This window comes from Musca autumnalis, unplaced genomic scaffold (genome assembly GCF_047663935.1).
Source record: "Musca autumnalis isolate F117 unplaced genomic scaffold, ASM4766393v1 scaffold_6, whole genome shotgun sequence".
NCBI classification, from domain to species: Eukaryota; Metazoa; Arthropoda; class Insecta; order Diptera; family Muscidae; genus Musca; species Musca autumnalis.
In genome coordinates, this window is record NW_027412199.1 from 3,372,343 (window position 1) to 3,390,934 (window position 18,592).

Genomic DNA, 18,592 nt, shown 5'->3' on the forward strand with positions numbered 1-18,592 from the left:
ACTGGATGATTTAGAGAGGCGTTGGCGTCAACTTGTTCATGTGCATGAAGAGGAAATGACGTCATCTGACTCCAGTTCATCAAAAGAGGCAAAAGGAGCGATACATGGCAAATTTTCGGAATGTTGTCGATCTTATAAGCAGTGCAAGTCCTCAATTCTCGACCTGATTCAAATTGAAAAACAGAAACTTCTCAAAACAGAATCAAAGTCGAACGAAGAAAAAGTTCCTACCAATGACACAAGTTTTTCATTAAAACTACCTCCTTGCGACACAGAGGTTTTCAGTGGTGGCTACGATAAGCGGCCAAGTTTCAGGGGCATGTTCTCTGCAATTTATTTCCAACACAAAAAATTGTCTCCGGCACAAAAATTGTTTCATTAGCGTGCCAAAACTAGGGGCGAAGCAAATCAAATTGTAAAAAGATTTCCATTGGCCGATGATAACTTCCAATTGGCATGGGAAGCCTTACGCCAGCGATATGAGAATAGGCGTATTCTCATTAACCATCAACTTAGAAAATATTCGAAATTGAGCAAGTACCAACTGAGCGTGGGAAATCATTACGAAATCTGCAGTATACAATCAACAGTTGTCTCTCAGTCCTCGGGACTTATAACATATCGGTTATTTCATGGGATCCTCTTTTGGTTTACTGGGGTTCGTCCAAGTTACCGGAAGAAACTTTGACTGCTTGGGAAAATTCACTATCAGATCATAAAGAGATGCCATCAGGGGATCAGTTGGATGACTTCATTACAAAACGACTATGCATGATGGAGTCAACTATTGATATGAGAAAATCGGCCTCACACACAAACAGTTCCCAAAAGACTTCGACTTACAATGCTTCAACTGAGTCTCCGCATAAGGCTTGTAAGATATGCCGACAAGCTCACCATTTACGGTCATGTTCTACTTTCAAACCTTGGGCACATTCGGAAAAGATGAAATTTGTTTCCACCAATAAAATATGTGAAAATTGAACACATTGAGTGCAACAACAGACGTGTTTTCATTAAGCTCCTACAAAACACTTAATAAGTTGATTTAAAAAGCAAGAAGAAACAAACTGATTTGATATAACAATTCAACTACACATCCTGTGTCGAACTGATTTATAAAAATTTTGTGTAAACCAAACTTTCGGTTATTTCATGGGATCCTCTTTTGGTTTACTGGGGTTCGTCCAAGTTACCGGAAGAAACTTTGACTGCTTGGGAAAATTCACTATCAGATCATAAAGAGATGCCATCAGGGGATCAGTTGGATGACTTCATTACAAAACGACTATGCATGATGGAGTCAACTATTGATATGAGAAAATCGGCCTCACACACAAACAGTTCCCAAAAGACTTCGACTTACAATGCTTCAACTGAGTCTCCGCATAAGGCTTGTAAGATATGCCGACAAGCTCACCATTTACGGTCATGTTCTACTTTCAAACCTTGGGCACATTCGGAAAAGATGAAATTTGTTTCCACCAATAAAATATGTGAAAATTGAACACATTGAGTGCAACAACAGACGTGTTTTCATTAAGCTCCTACAAAACACTTAATAAGTTGATTTAAAAAGCAAGAAGAAACAAACTGATTTGATATAACAATTCAACTACACATCCTGTGTCGAACTGATTTATAAAAATTTTCTGAAATTAAACTTTGCATATTAAACCAAACAAAAAAAGCATAAATCCAAAGAAAATAAAATTGAGCAAACATAACATATAACCAACAACAATTTTGAGTAAACATAACCCTAGCTCTCACAAAAGAGAGAAAGTCAAGTGGCACACACGGCTGTATAATCTAAAACAGAAAGCTTTTTACAAACTAAAGCTTCTTTAACAAAGAAACAACTGTTAACTAGTAACAGAGACTTAATATCGCATTAACAGAAAATAATATCCTGTTTTGCCCAAAAGTGTGCTACGATTTTCTGTACACAATATCACAGACACAAACCTCCTTTTATGAAACACCCTGTCATTGTCTTAGATACGATCGTTATTTAAAAATGTTTGAAAACAATGAGGCCGAAATTGAGCAAATAGATGAAGTCATTGAACGCAATAACCAAAATATATTTTCAAGAGCACCAAAGCGAGACAGAGAGAGCTTTATTCAACGCTCCCTTAGCAATGTGTCTAAAACGCCACGCCTGTCGGATTCTTCTTTACGCATATTTCAGATGCTTGATGATCGTTTCGAAAAACTCAGCGATCGTCTTAGGGGGGAATTTAAATCGATGCTCAAAGAAACAGAAAATCGCATCCTGAATGAGATTGACAGAAAAATATGTGAATTTAGATCTGAGTTAAGCGATTTTAACGAGCGGTTGGTGCATCTTGAGGAGGTATCAGATAAAGTTCGGAATGTAGATGAAGACATAAAAGACCTCAGAATTCAACTATTAAGGCAAGAAAACTCGCATGTAGCTTGCGAAATACGGATTAATGGAATTCCATACAATGCTGCTGAGAACTTGACTGACATCTTCAGCAACATATGCAGTACCATTAACTTAAACGTCCCTCATATCAAATCAATACATCGCCTTCAAAACCGAAATAATACCAAGAAGGTAAATTCGCCAGATGACGTAATTATTGTTAAATTTGTGTCTCCGTATGATAAGAATTTCTTCTTAAAATCATTAAATATCTTCAAAAAGCAAAATGGCAATAAATTACCCCTACCCTATATAGGGTTTAATCAAAGAGATAAATACAACTAAGACTAGACAAAATGCATGCAACAAAAAAATGTTTACGAAACTTTGTATAGAAACATTACCCTTAACAGGTTGCAGTTAATTCAAAATCGCAACGAAGGAGGAACATTTCATGTAATGGTATCAGAAACGAAATTTATGAATTCAAGGATCTATTCAAGAATAATTTTATGTCAATTGAATCGGTAAATTCGGTTAAATACGTAAAAATGCATAAAAGAAAAAATGTTATATCACCATATCGTGATATAACATTATGTTAAATTCAAAAGCCATTCACTGAGGAATGATAGCAAACAAAATGTCTTATCTTGTTGTATTTATGTCTTTGGTTTAATTCAAATTCTCCGGTTTATATTAATGAAAGCATATCTAACTCAAGTTATCAATTACTACAAGAAGCCCTGCACCTAAAGAAAAAAGGTCTAATACAAGCAGCTTATACCTTTCGAGGCATTGTTTATGTTAAACGTCTTAATTGCAACGAGCCGATATGTGTTTACCACTCAAAAATCATCGATGACTTTCGGAACTTGGGTGAGCAGACTCAAATTACTCCACCAATATAGACAATTTTTGATAACGACTGGAAAAATAATACGCTATTATATACCTAGTTTCATATTTATAATGTCAAATATACTCAAATTTCATTTTAATTTCATTTACATTTGTACAACTTACTTGCTATGTACAACATCACATACTATGATACAGTTTTTGCAGATAATTCTATTTATTTTTTATTAATATTGCAAATTGCTTTCTTTCTTACTGCTGGTGCCCAACTCCCCTATGGTCACCATGTAAGTGACCCCTATGGATAGCATAGACAGAAGTTCCAAAGTCGTAACTCAAAACCTAGTGCGAATTCTAGCCAATCAAAAAGAAGGTGTAAAGGTCTGCCATATAAACTCACAGAGTCTAGTAAATAAAGTCGATGAATTTAGGTATATTTTTGAGAACTCAGGTATTGACTTCATCTGTATATCGGAAACTTGGCTTAAATCGTCAATTCCGAACAGTTTTATAAGTCTGCAAGGTTACACAGTGTTTAGGTGCGACAGGCAACGTCGTGGAGGAGGTGTAGCAATTTATGCAAAAAACATTCTAAACGTAAAGCTGTGCAAGAAGTCAAAGTCCGAAGAAAAAATTGAATATGTTTTTGTTGAGTTCAAATCGCATGATAACAAAATGCTTATTGGGTCTGTTTATCGTCCAAATAATACTGTTGATCTTGGGCAACTTCATAATATCCTAGAAACATTAACTCTGGGTTACAACGAAGTTATAATAGCTGGCGATTTTCACTCAAACACCCTAACAGATTCATCACTAACAAACAATATGATTGCTCTTGACTTATATGCCACTAACACCACAACCCTTACACACTTCTCTTCCTCAGTTAGCACTCTTCTTGATATTTTCTTTGTAAACAATTTATCAAATGTCCTCCTCTAAGATCAAGTGTCAGCACCTTGTTTCTCCAAACATGATTTAATCTTTCTCACCTATTCTTTCTGTTTCAATGAGAACGAACAAACATTCCTCTACCGAGACTACAGAAATTTAAACATCGGTTATATAGAGGATATGTTTTGTCAAATCAATTGGAATGACTTGTACCGGTTTAATACAGTGGATCAGCAACTCCACTTTATTCAAGAAAATATACTATTTTTATATAATGCGACAGTTCCTATTAAAAGAAAAAGAACCACTCCGAATACAAAGCCTTGGTTCAACTCGTACATCAAATCGATTATTGTTGATAGGGATAAAGCATACTCCAGGTGGAAACGGTTTAGAATCCCTGAACTTTACAATGAATTTCGATCCGCAAGAAAAATAGTAAATAATTCCATCAATTCTGCAAAGAAACGTTTTTATTTCAATCAATTCAATTCAGCATTAGATTCAAAAAGTAAATGGAAGATAATCAGAGATATTGGCGTCGTTAAAACTAAGGCATTTGATACCTGCCCCGCAGATGCAAATGATCTTAACAAAGCATTTATCAACATACCTTGTGTACAAGCTGATCCATTCTTCTATGGATTTGATGGAAATATTGATTCATCATCTACTGGTGAGAGTGATTTCGAATTTAGATGTGTTTCACAGGAAGAAGTTCAAGTTCTCTTAAATTTCAAATATATTATGTTTTCGTTTTTTATTTTATTTAAAACCTGTTTTGTAACGTAAACGTTTAATTCATTGTAATTATGTAATTCTTAATTTTATTTAGTTATTCGGATATAATTGTGATGTAATAATCCTGTACTGTAATTTATAAGACAGCAGTCTTTTTGTGCAGGATGATGTCACAAATAAATAAATAAATAATTGTTTATCATATGGTCATATCATGAAAAAATGTAAAAGTCAACATGTTACACCCTGATAATAGTTCCTTTGATCCAAACACCGCGGGTTCACGACCCAAACCAAATTGGCAGGCACATAAGTATGCATCCTCGTCACATCACATTGAGACAAACTATGATGAACAGCCGACAACGTCGGCTTCTGCTTATATTAACAACTCATATGTTCAATCCCATTTCTCCCAGTCTGGAGAAAATACTTTTCTGTCCACAGCATTGATTGACACCAAGGTCTATTGTTCACGATTCGTGCTGTCATTGATCAATGATCGCAGGAATCTTTTGTATCAAGTCGTGTTGTAACATGTTTTCAAATACCAACCAAGAAATCATTTACGATGATTTCTGGTCTTGGTGGTACACTTCTTGAGAACTCTTCAAAAATTTGTGAGCTTACATTAAAGTCGAGAAAATCTGATTTTAAAATCACCGCATCTGACATTGTTGCTTCCACTTTAAACCAATTCATGCCATCATCACTTACTACCATAGACGACTTTACAAAGTTGTCGTCTCTAGAACTATCCGATCCAAATTTTTACAAGCCAGCTCCTATCGATATGCTGATTGGTAGTGACATCCTACCATGTATTATAAAGCTCGGATTGAAAAAGAATCTCTCAGGAAACTTGTTAGCTCAAGACACCGTATTTGGGTGGATCATTAGCGGAAAACCAAAATCTCGGTCTGTTCTTTCATTTGCCTCCTGGACGGCAACAACAGATCCATTGAAGGAAGAGTTAAGAAAGTTTTGGGAACTTGAAAATGTTTCAAATGAAAGCTCTCTTTCCGCATCCGACATTTGGTGTGAGGACTTTTATAAGAAAACTGTTCACCGAAGATTTGATGGTAGATATGTCGTCCGGCTAACTTTCAAACAGAATTGACCACCTAACCAGTACCTTGCGTCTTCTAGACGTGCCGCTATGGGACAATTTCTGAGATATGAGAAGACACTTGAAAAAGATTCTTACCTTGCTCTGAAATACAACAAGGTTCTTTCTGAATACATTGCTCCACACCGGTCCTATTTAACAAAACGACCTCATGAATGTTGTTTTGCGCTGGAGATTATCTAAATATGTTTTCAATGGCGACATTCAAAAAATGCACCGCAAATATTCGTTCACGAAGATGATCAACAATATCAGCGGATTCTGTTTCGGAATTCTCCAGTAGAGAAAGTTCAAGATTTTTGTTTGCAAACCGTTACCTTCGGGGTAAAATGTGCACCTTATCTGGCGATTCGCACATTACTTCAGTTAAGTGACGATAACAACGGTTCACATCCAATTGCATCGACTATCTTAAAGAATGAAATTTATGTTGACGACATATTATCTGGAGCCTATTCCTTAACAGAGGCAAGATCATACCTTCACGAGGTAATCTATTTGCTAAGTTCTGCGGGATTTCCATTAAAGAAAATTACTTCGAATCATACACAAATCCTTCAAAACCTTCCAACAGAAGATCTTCTTAGCGAAGACTTTTTAAAGATAGACGATGTCAGTGATACCAAAGCCTTGGGAATCCAGTGGTATGCCATGTCTGATTATTTCTTCTACAAGGTGACACACATTGAAATGCCAACTGATTCTGTTACAAAAAGAAACATTTTGTCCATTGTTGCCAAATTATTTGATCCAGCTGGTTGGTTGACACCCATTATTGTTGTCGCAAAGCTATTGATGCAACAACTGTGGATTGACGGTACGAATTGGGATGAAGAAGTCAAACCACACTCCTGCGAAAAATGAAAGTCTTTCATTCTGAATTTTTCTGACATACAGAAAATTAAAATTCCTCGTTGGATACACTTTTCACCTGACAATAAAATACGGATTCATAGGTTTTCGATGCTTCAGAGAAAGCATACTGCGCATGCTTATATACTCGGTCAAACTCCTCTCGCAATATAACATACACCAATTTACTTTTTTCTAAAAGCAAAGTAGCTCCATTGAAAACTGTTAACCTGCCCCGATTAGAGTTAAGTAGTGTAGCAATGCTTTCTAAGCTTGTAAAATCTGTTCGCCAAAACATGGAGCTCTCAACAACTGATATTTATCTCTGGACTGATTCCACGATTACACTAGGTTGGATCAGTAAACCACCTTTCCATTGGAAAACTTTTGTTGCGAATAAAGTTTCCGAAATATTAGATAATATTGGCAATGTAAATTGGAGGCATGTCTCATCTGCGGACAATCCTGCCGATCTTGGCACTCCCGGATGCACTGCGGAAAAATTGCAATCTAATAAACTTTGGTGGAATGGACCAAAACGGTTAGGGCCACCCACAAAGAACCAGAATTTAAAAAGAAAATTGTTGAGCTCCACGCTCATGAAGTGGGAGACGATTTCCTGGAAAGATTCTCTTCTTTAAATCGAGCCCTACGAGTCTGTTCCTATGTAATTAGATTCATTCACGGATGCAGAAAAGTCTTATCACCTGACATGAAAAAGGATGTCATAACAGCTCAAAAAATATCCTTTGTACCATCTAATTCGATTAGCGCAAATGATTATACGTGGGGATATCAAGCTCTTCAATCCAATCAACATGTACCCAACAAAAGCAGGTTGTTGACTCTAAACCCATTCCTCGATGCGAATAAATTAATACGAACAGATGGTCGCTTAGCAAATGCGGACTTAAGTTACAACGAAAGGAATCCAATCATCTTACCTGAAAAATCAAGATTTTGCAAATTACTAATTGACTATACGCACGAAATTCACTTGCACGCCGAACATCAAGTCATGTTACGTGCGATCCGTCAGGAACTTTTTGTGATACGATAGAAAAGTGCTGTACGTCATTGCATTCGTAATTGTAATAAATGCGCCGTCTATAAACACCGAGCTGAACATCAAATCATGGCCGCCTTACCCCAAGAGCGTTGCACCTTTTCATTACCCTTCACCAACACTGGACTTGACTTCGCAGGTCCTTTCGAGCTCAAAACTTCTCGCCTTCGTAACGTGAAAATCCAAAAAGGTTACGCCGCAATATTCGCATGTCTGTCAACTCGTGCTGTACATTTGGAAGTATGTTCTGAACTATCGTCAGAAGCATTCTTAGCTACCTTTAGCCGATTCGTCGGACGAAGAGGTCTCCCGAATAAAATATTTTCCAACAATGGAACCAACTTCGTTGGCGCCAACCGCTTGCTTATTCAAGAATATAAATCGTTCCTACAATCTGCTGAAAAACACATTGGGTCAAAATATAACATACATGGTTTCTCTTGGCATTTTAAACCCGCCCCAAGCCCCCCATATGGGTGGAATATGGGAAGCCGCGGTCAAGAGTATGAAAACCCATCTCCGAAAAGTAGCAGGACATTTAAAGTATACCTACGAAGAGTTTTCAACATTATTAATAAAAATTGAAAGAGTACTCAACTCCAGACCATTGTCACCTATAAGCGAAGTTATAACTGATTTAGTACCATTAACATCTGGTCATTTGTTGTGTGGAGCGCCTCTTGTTGCCATACCCGAACAAGTTTTAGACAATCTATCATTGATGAATAGATGTCAAAGGCTAAAGACTCTGCAACTCCACTTTGCCAAACGTTGGAAAAATGTGTACATTACCGAGCTTCAACGTAGATACAAGAGGAAGAGAACGCAGCGAGATCTAAAACCCAACGATTTTGTAGTTCTAAAAGAAGATTATCTTCCTCCAACAAAATGGCGACTTGGACGTCTGGTTAAAGTGTTTACCGTTAGTGATTTTAAGGTTCTTGTTGCCGAAATCCGCACACAAAATGGAATCATTATACGACATGTTGTAAAAGTTTGCATATTACCAAACTGTTACCGTTTCACTCTATGCTCACTTACTTAGTAACATTTTACTTTTCAGTACCGCTTCCAGTGCACCGAAATGCCGTATTTGCCGAGAGAGGCATTTCATAAAATACTCCCCTGTCTTCAAAAAAATTCCTGTAACGAAACGTCACACAGAGGCAAAAAATAAAGGGTTTTGTTTCAATTGTCTGTGCACTGCTCATACTCGTGAATGGTGCCCGAAAAATGCTTCAATCGATTTATAATCATTTAACGGATCTAGCGGATCCGCATTTCTTCAATCCAGTCAATATTGAAATTTTACTAGCAAATGACCAAATTCCCAAAGATAGTGGTGGCACGTATAACTCCAGACATCCTCAAACATGCCCATAGAGCAAAGTTAAGCATTCGGTTGGATTATATCCGGAAGCTGCCAATTTTAAGGGGGCGGCATGTTGAACTGTGTTCAACAACTTAGTTATTAAGATCAATATGAATTCATAATCTGAAGTAATTTGAATTTAAAAATCAACTGACACTAACGCCAGAATATGGCAACCTTACATGCATTGAAGTTCTCACTCAATGTACGAAAGGCTGTCATTTCTTGTTTTAAATACCATTTGTTCCTTCTGTCTAAAATGAAGAAAATGTGTAAAGTAAAAAAAGCATAGCCATCTTTTAAGACTTACTTGGATTTTAACCTACAAACAGTCAAGAACAGTTTCAATAAAGAATTGTTGCTCAACCGCAAAACTATTAAATATAACCTCAACCTGCCTTTCATTTGATTAACAACATTACCATCGAAGGAGTTGTCAGCGCAAGATTCCAACAATTACAGTCCACTAACTCGGCCTACTCCCGAGATTGTACAGTATCATTACCTTGTTCTAGCGTTAATACTGTGTCGCTAGCTAACCATAGCTAGCTTTCAAATTGTAATGCACGATTTTTTTACCTCCAATTGTTTATCTATTTTTGGTTAAGGCATGCACAAAGGTTATAAACTTTTTTTTTAACTCCCTTCACGAAGTTGTCTTTGACACCCCGATTAAATTTCGAAGAAATCCTGTCTATAACGTGTTTAGGTTTTCGCTGATTTTCCAACCAAAAATTAAAAATATCCAAATTTTTAAGTTTTACGATATCTCGAAATTTTTTTATTCGCAAGTATACGCAAAAGATCTTTTCAAAATCTGTTAGCCGGCATTGTCCCCTTTCACTAGATACATATTTTTACGAGAATACACCCCGATACCGAAAGTTCTACTCCAAAGAACGTATGGGCGATACCAAAGACTACATCAAAAGCAACATTGACTGACACAACAAATTATTGACCACATCTAATATATCATTTACATTTTTAATCATAATCTTAATTTACATACCATAAACCGTATCTTCCATTTTTAAAAAATATACAAATAAGAAAATTTCCAAATTTCAGTTATTGCCATTGAATATTGTGGCTAAAACTTTCAAAAATACCGAAAATTGGGAGGTGTCTTTCTAAGGGGGTATATAAAACCATGAAACAGTACCGGAAATTTTCAGGTGGGAAGTTTTATACCACAAACGGAGATTAAATATTAAATTTCATCCGTTTCGATGGGATATTGATGATAAAATCCCGAAAATCGGGAAGTACGCTTCTATGGGGGTTATTTGAAGAAAAGGGCTTATACTGATAATTCTCTTCTGCAATATTTTATACACCCATGGCAATTTAAATACTAAATTTTAGTCATATCGGTGGTATATTGAGGCCACAACTTTCAAAATACCGTAAATCGGAAGGTACGGTCCTATGGGGGTATTTGAGGACGTCGGCCTGTACCGGCACATTTCGGCTGGAATGTTTCATACTGGAATTTCATACTTAATACCAAATATCGGCTATTTTGGTGGAGAACGAACTATATGTAGAAAATCGGGAGGTTCCGTTCTATGGGAAGACATGCAGCCATTTCCGTGTTATAATGAGGCTTAAACCTTCTATATAACGAAAATTGTGATATACCGTACTATGATCAAGAATATATATAGTTTGTGGGGTCTACAATGATTATTTCGAGTAGTTACAAACGGAGTGACAAACTTAATAATAATTAATAATATCAACAGATCAGGTTTGGGAGTCAAAATACTTTAATTGTTTAATTGCGACTGAATGTCAGAAATAAACGGAATGAAGATTATGACATCTTTGGCAGCTTAGCATGTCGCCGGGCCGTTGCCAGATTGTAATTTTTTTGGTTTTGGAGGTTTGAAAGTGTTAAGAATATAATTCCGTTATTATTTGATTTCAATCACTGACTTGAAAAAATGACTTTTTGCCTCAAAAACCTGCTACTGGCCCCATCGTGCATTGGAAAACATTCATTGCCAATAACGTTTCCGAGATATTGTATAATATAGGAAACGCAACCTGGATAGACGTTCCTTCCGCCAACAACCACGCCGATCTTGGAACTCGAGGGTGTACTGCAGAAGAACTTACTTCGAACACGCTCCGGTGGTATGGACCAAAGTGGATGACAAAAGAACCTTCTTACTGGCCAGATTACAACAGAACACGAGAACCAGAACTTGAAACAAAAATTGCTTCTCTCCATACCCAAATTTTAGGAGATGTCATTTTAGACGACATCTCATCCATACCTCGAGCTCTTAAAATCTATGCATACATTTTTCGTTTCATTAATGGATTTCGAAAAAATGCTACCCCTAGTTTGCGAGAGAATGTTATTGAAACTATAGAAATTTCCTTTGTAATGTATCACCTGATACGAATGGCGCAAGAGTCGCATTGGGAATTCCTAGATGATAACAAATTAATGGTCGTTTAATCAATGCTGACATGAGCAACAATGAAAAATATCAAATCATTTTGCCTGTCTCGATTCTGTAAACTATAATTTGAATTTACTCATCAATTTCTATTACACGTTGAACATCAAGCAATCTTACGAGCAATCCGACAAGAATTTCTTGAAATCCGCTTAAAAAGCGCCGTTCGATTCTGTATTCGAAATTGTCAGCATGCACCATTTAAAAGCACCGCGTACAAAATCAAATTATGGCCGCTTTACCACCTGAAAGATGCACGTTCTCACTACCATTCACCAATACCGGACTTGATTTTGCGGGTCCTTTTGACATTAAAACCTGCGGTGTCAGAAATGCAAAATTGGAAAGAGGCTACGCCGTCATTTTGCCTCTCCACCCGAGCTGTCCACTTAAAAGTTTGTTCCGTATTAACAACCGATTCTTTTCTTGCCACCTTCAGCCGTTTTATAGGACGGAGAGGCTTCTAGAAAAGCCCATACGATCATCTCAGTTAAACTCGGAAAAACCTACACAACTGTCAACCTGCAGTCTTTCTGCGACCATTCCGTCAAACTGCAAATACTTGGAGAAGTCAAAAACCATCAGAACTTTACATCTCCAATCCATATACAACCATTTGACACAAGAAACTTTACTTTGAAATTATGAAATTGCCACTGCAGACATCGCCTCTGGCCTCTATGGAACAAGCGCGTACAGCCAATAAAAACACTATGATATTTTTTTTTTTAATTTATTGCTATGTAACTGTGTACTCCCAGATTTCAAACTATTTTTTATAATTTAAATCACACCCTTCGCTATCAATTAAAAATATATGTTGTTAAGTTTTATTACGACTTTATTTAACATTTAAACAGATATGAAATTAATTGTTTAGCAAGATTTAAAAATTAATCGATACAATGGAAAATATTTCGCAATTTTATAGTTTGATTTTTTACTTTCGCGCCGCTAGATCAGTGGTTTCATGTGATAACCATGGTGAAATATAATTGCGGTGACAAATATTTTTTAAATGAAAATAGATTACATATACACATTGATGAAAAGTGCAGGCCAAAAAATGGAACAGGAATTTTGTAATATTTTAACAAAAACTAACTAATTTTGAAGGATTAAAAATACTTTCAAATTTAAATAAATCTAAAAAATTATTTGCTCATTTTAAAGTATTTGTAGAATAGTATACGTTAAGAAAATATCGAGTCGATCAGAAAAAATTGTCTTAGATATGAGTGTTGAAAGTTGAGAAGCCGTTGTTGTTCGTGCGTAGATGCGCAGTTTATTTGTATTATATCACCTATTATATCCTAATGGCGCTGAGGCCTTTGTATAAAGAAAGAATAAATAAATGTTGTTAAAAAAAATGTATCCACAAACGTGTACAATTTAAAAAAAAACTCAAGTTGTTACAAAATATTTAGGGATATTAAAAAAAAATTAAGAGTCTTTACACATTACAGGCTTTTGTTCCCTAAGACTATTATGTTGTGTGATATGTTTCGTTACAAGCGCTTTCTTATTTCTAGGAAAAAATTGAATACATTTTTTTGGTCATATTTACTTCCGAATGTGTTATGAAAATTATTGCATATGGTTTTGTGCTTCATGCAGGCTCTTATTTGCGAAATGGATGGAATTTTTTAGATTTTTTTATTGTAGTAATCGGGTAAGTTTTATTTAAATTTATTTGTTACAATTTCTTTATTGTCCTTTCCGTACATGTTTTAGGATGATATCGACTGCGTTATCAAATCTCGTGAAAGAGGGCTTCGACGTAAAGGCTCTTAGGGCGTTTAGAGTGTTGCGACCGTTAAGACTTGTATCGGGAGTTCCAAGTATGTAAAAATTTACTGTGCCTTTCACAACATATAATTAAATATTTTCTTTTACAGGCCTTCAAGTCGTTTTAAATTCTATCTTGAAAGCGATGATACCTTTGCTTCATATAGCTCTGCTAGTACTGTTTGTCATTATAATTTACGCAATTATAGGTCTAGAGCTATTTTCCGGTAAACTTCATAAGACGTGCAGACACTCAAACACCGGGGAGTATTTAAATGATCTGGACGAGTTACATGCATGTGGTGTTGGTTTCAAATGTCCGGCAGGATATGAATGCTTTGATGATTGGGTAGGTCCCAACCACGGCATTACCAATTTTGATAACTTTGGATTGTCAATGTTGACAGTATTTCAATGTATCACTTTAGAAGGATGGACTGATGTCTTGTATAGTGTAAGGTATTGAAAAAACGTAATTATACAAAATAATAATAATATGTTTACAGATTCAAGATGCAATGGGTTCAAGTTGGGAATGGATATATTTTATTTCTATGGTGATATTAGGAGCATTCTTTGTTATGAATTTAATTCTCGGTGTTCTATCTGGCGAATTTTCAAAAGAACGGACGAAAGCTAAAAATCGTGGAGATTTTCAGAAACTTCGAGAAAAACAGCAAATTGAAGAAGACTTACGTGGATATTTAGATTGGATAACGCAGGCTGAAGATATTGAACCAGATTCAGATGCGCATGTACTAAACGATTGTCAAACAAACGCTTCAAAGCAAGATGAATCAACGGAGAATTTCAAAGATCGTGAGAATGAAATTCTACAGGGTGACTCGTGGTACCGTTCCAAGAAAAAGACCATAGAACGCACTAATCGCCGAGTTCGAAGAGCTTGTCGCAAAGCTGTAAAATCACAGGCATTTTACTGGTTGATAATTCTATTAGTTTTTCTAAACACGGGAGTACTGGCAACGGAACACTACAGGCAACCTATATGGTTAGATCAGTTTCAAGGTATTTTAAAGCTGGCTTTAAATCCAAATATTTCATTCTTTACGCAATGTACATAGCGTGTATTTTCTACATAAAATTCTAAAAGGTTATATTAGCCAACTTAAGATTGTAAGGACATTAATGTAATTCTTTGCTGTGTGCAATCGCCAAAAAGCGACATAGATGTCAGCAATGAGTCTAGAGATTTGTTGATACATTTAAATATACGACCCCAACAAATTGATTGGTGTGATCTCCTCGTACAAATGTTTGTAGAAAACGAGTCGGATCCTTAAGCTGGGTACACATTGTCACCTTTGAACGACAGCTTTGCTCAACAAAATTGAAAAAGTTGAATGTTTCAACCGAAGTTGTTGTTGTTTCTAAATGAAATCGATCACGGTTTTTCTCCATCAGCTCTTGAGATATTGCTCAAAATCGGTTTTTACGAGTTTTAACCAGAATTTCGTTATTTTCGGATACAAACAAATATTTTTTGCGGGTTTTTCGACACTAATATATTAAGAAGATATTGCACACTCGATACAAAACGTTTTTTGAAATAACTGTGGCGAATATATATCAAAAAATAAAGAAAACATACGATGAATCTTGTAAGAATTGCATGTTTTGAGTACTTTAAGCTGTAATTACGTCATCGGAGGAAGTCATAGGAGCTTCATATGGCATTCCGGATATGCTCAGGGTGTCTACTATATAGTCCTGTATTCAAATATATAATATAAAGTTCATAGCGCCCACGATTCGCCCATAACCTAAAAATCGTCATGAAGACTGCTAAATGGAAACCATTTATCTGTGATATCATTACCAAATATGCCATTTACTTTTCAATGGCAGCTATGAAATTTATATTATATTAGTCCTGTATAGTAGACACCCTGGTCATATCCGGAATGCCATATGAAGCTCCTATGACTTCCTCCGATGACGTAAATACAGCTTAAAGTACTCAAAACATGTAATTCTTACAAGATTCATCGACTATATAGTAGACAGCAACATCTTCTTAATATATTAGTGTCGAAAACCCGCAAAAAAATATTTGTTTGTATCCGAAAATAACGAAATTCTGGGTAAAACTCGCAAAAACCGATTTGGAGCTATATCTCAAGAACAAGAGCTGACGAAGAAAAACCGTGACCAGATTTGAAAATAGCTCGCCGATTTTATTTGGAAACAACAACAACTTCTGTTGAAACAAAAGTCGTGTTGACCAGTGTAATCGGTTCCTTGCTATTGTGGCCGTTAATTTTTGTCAATTATCATGCAACCATAAAATATTTTGTGGTTGTTGGACGGTTGGATAGTTATCGATAATTGCGAAAAATCGACTGTCAATACTGTTAATATATACTGCACTTTAATGTTCTCTATGAAGTTTAAGCTCCGGCGCAGAAATGACATGCGTTACTCTAAAATGTTGATATACTAAATCAGAGTAAATAGCGTCTTTCTGTGAATTGTTTTCACACTAAGAAAAGAACAGTTTTATTGTAATAATAAGTGCAAAATAACAAAAAGCTGTGATAAACTTTTAGGCTTTTTTGAAAAACAGCAGTCGGCCGATTTGTTTAAAGCTAGATTATATATGTATAAATAAAAAACTAACTCACCTAGCTCAACCAACAATAATAACAAAAACTAATAACTGCAGGTAATGCAAGGTTTGAAACAAATCTTTTCAATATTTAATGAAAGTTCCACGATGTCCGTGTTTTCGGAAAATATTTGAAAATCTTGACATATTATGTGATTTATTGTTGGTGGAAATCAACTAACTAATTTTGACAGGTTTTTCTATATAATAGCCCCACTAATAGAGTTACCATATGGACCGCTTTATACTAAGATGAACAACGCAAGCTGGGCCCAAAAAATGTTTTTTTACTCAAAATTGAAAAAGGGATAGGTATATTTCACGATACAAACCGAAAGGTGACACAACAGTTCAAAAATCCCTCCGAAACGCATAAGTGAGATATTGCTAGTTTGTACTGATTTTATAATTTTCTTATAGCAACCCTGTTCGTCAACTGTTGGCAACCCTGTTCGTGATAATAACATATTTAGTGTTGTGCTCCGTGATTATTTCAAATAAAATTTAAATATTACAATTAAAAAGTGTTATCTGTGTCTTATTTAGTTAAAAAAGTGTAGAAAAAAAAATCAATTTCAACAGTGTGATACAAATTAATTTATCTAACAAAGTTTTATTGTCGAACAATTTTTAATTTTTATTTGTGGCATAAATTGAATGAGCTCCTTTTTGTGTTTGTTTTCAACTAGCTTGTGCTTATTTGTTATTGTAAACTCCTCATTTCTTTCTTATTTTTTGTTTTGTGTTCTCTTAACAGAGTTGCCATCGCGCATATATTTTAATATATATTCTGGGATTAAATTCGAGTTACAGAATATTTTTACTTACTTTAAAATATAATTTTAATTACTTTACTAATAATTCATAATGGTTCGTTCTTACGAGTTTTGTAATATTGGTGACGACACTTCACTGTTTATTACATGTTGGTTCTGCTTAAATCAGTGGCATGCTACGTGCGTTGGTGTTCGAGCTAGTGTCGTTCTCTTGGCCTTCGATGGTGCTGTCCCAATTGTAGGACACTTAGTGCTGATTTTTATAATTTTGTGAAAGACGTATCATCGGAAATTACATCTATGAAAGATGAAATTGCGTCGGTACATTCTCGATTGGAAAAATTTGGTTCTCTTTTCCAAAAATATCCGGATCTGGATGAATCTGTGTCCTCGCCGACAGTACCTGAGCCGAAACGTAAGAGGTCTGCTATGAAGGCATCTGCTAAAACAGTGTCTCGCAAGCAGACTGTTTCGGGTGGTGGGTCTGGGTCCTAAGCAGTGCCTGTTAGTCAAACAAAAAGTGTTTGTACCCGATCTTATGCCAGTTTTTTGTCGGCTGCAGACTCGCGTGCTGATAAGGTTGCAGCGGTGGAGGCGATAACTCCTTTATCCGTGCGTAGTGAAGGTGTTGAACCTAATGGAACTCCACATTCTTCACATGGTACTAAGGAGAAATTGGATAATAAATTTTCCTCCAATACTGTCATATGTAATGATACAGATAGTATAGAATTTCTAGCTATTTGCATTGATCTGAAAATATTTAAATTGTATGTTACCTTATCATATATTCCCCCATTATCAGAATTCCTCATCTATCAGCGTCATATAAATGCAATTAATTCGATTGTAAATAATATGATGAATAGTGATCGTATTGTCGTCCTTGGTGACTTTAATTTATCATCGGTAAAATGGCTTGAACTGCCCGACTCTGAACACTTCTAAATTCTGCTTCATTCTCAAACCAGTGGGTGTTTGATATTATTTCCGGTTTTTCTGATGCCAATTTATATTAGATTAATAAGGATAATAATATTAATAATAGATTACTTGATCTTATATTTGTAAATGATCCTCACTATTTTGAATTAGCCAGAATTCCCCCAATATCTACCCCTGAAGATAGTCATCATCCTTCGTTGCTTATTTCAATGGATTGTAATAATTCTGAAAATACAAATCGTTCGTCTTCTTCCAATCAATCCATGTTCTGCTATAAGAAAACCAACTTTCAAAAATTGAACTCATTGCTGTCAACCATAAATGTAAAGTGTTATCTGACCTAGATGTTGCAATCAATAATTTTTACATAGTTATGAATATAATGCTGTTAGAATGTGTTCCAAAAGTCCGAGTAATAAACTCAAATAGATCTCCATGGGTTACGCCCGAAATAATACGTATGAAAAATTCTAGAAACAAACTGTTTCGCAAATTTAAAAAAACTGGCTCTTCAATTGATTATTCTAATTATTCTATTGCCCGATCTAAATTTTTATTAGAATCTCATAATGCTTACAAATCTTATCGTGTAAAGATGAAAATGGATTTAAAACCAATCCTAGGTCATTTTATGAATTTGTCAATATGAAAAGGAAGTCCTCTTCTAAAC

The 18,592-nt window shown here is 35.6% G+C and overlaps 1 protein-coding gene across 6 annotated transcripts in view; it reads left to right on the plus strand.

Moving 5' to 3' along the window:
- The window catches only part of Ca-alpha1D (Ca[2+]-channel protein alpha[[1]] subunit D), a 1,669,376-nt gene that overhangs the window by 203,432 nt on the left and 1,447,352 nt on the right, over window positions 1-18,592 (plus strand). For all 6 annotated transcript variants that reach the window (XM_073958159.1, XM_073958162.1, XM_073958158.1 and 3 more), the window contains exons 4-7: window positions 13,320-13,459; window positions 13,522-13,628; window positions 13,686-14,029; window positions 14,082-14,601. In XM_073958159.1, the coding sequence (XP_073814260.1) occupies window positions 13,320-13,459; window positions 13,522-13,628; window positions 13,686-14,029; window positions 14,082-14,601 (1,111 nt within the window). The remainder of the gene's footprint in view (window positions 1-13,319; window positions 13,460-13,521; window positions 13,629-13,685; window positions 14,030-14,081; window positions 14,602-18,592) is intronic.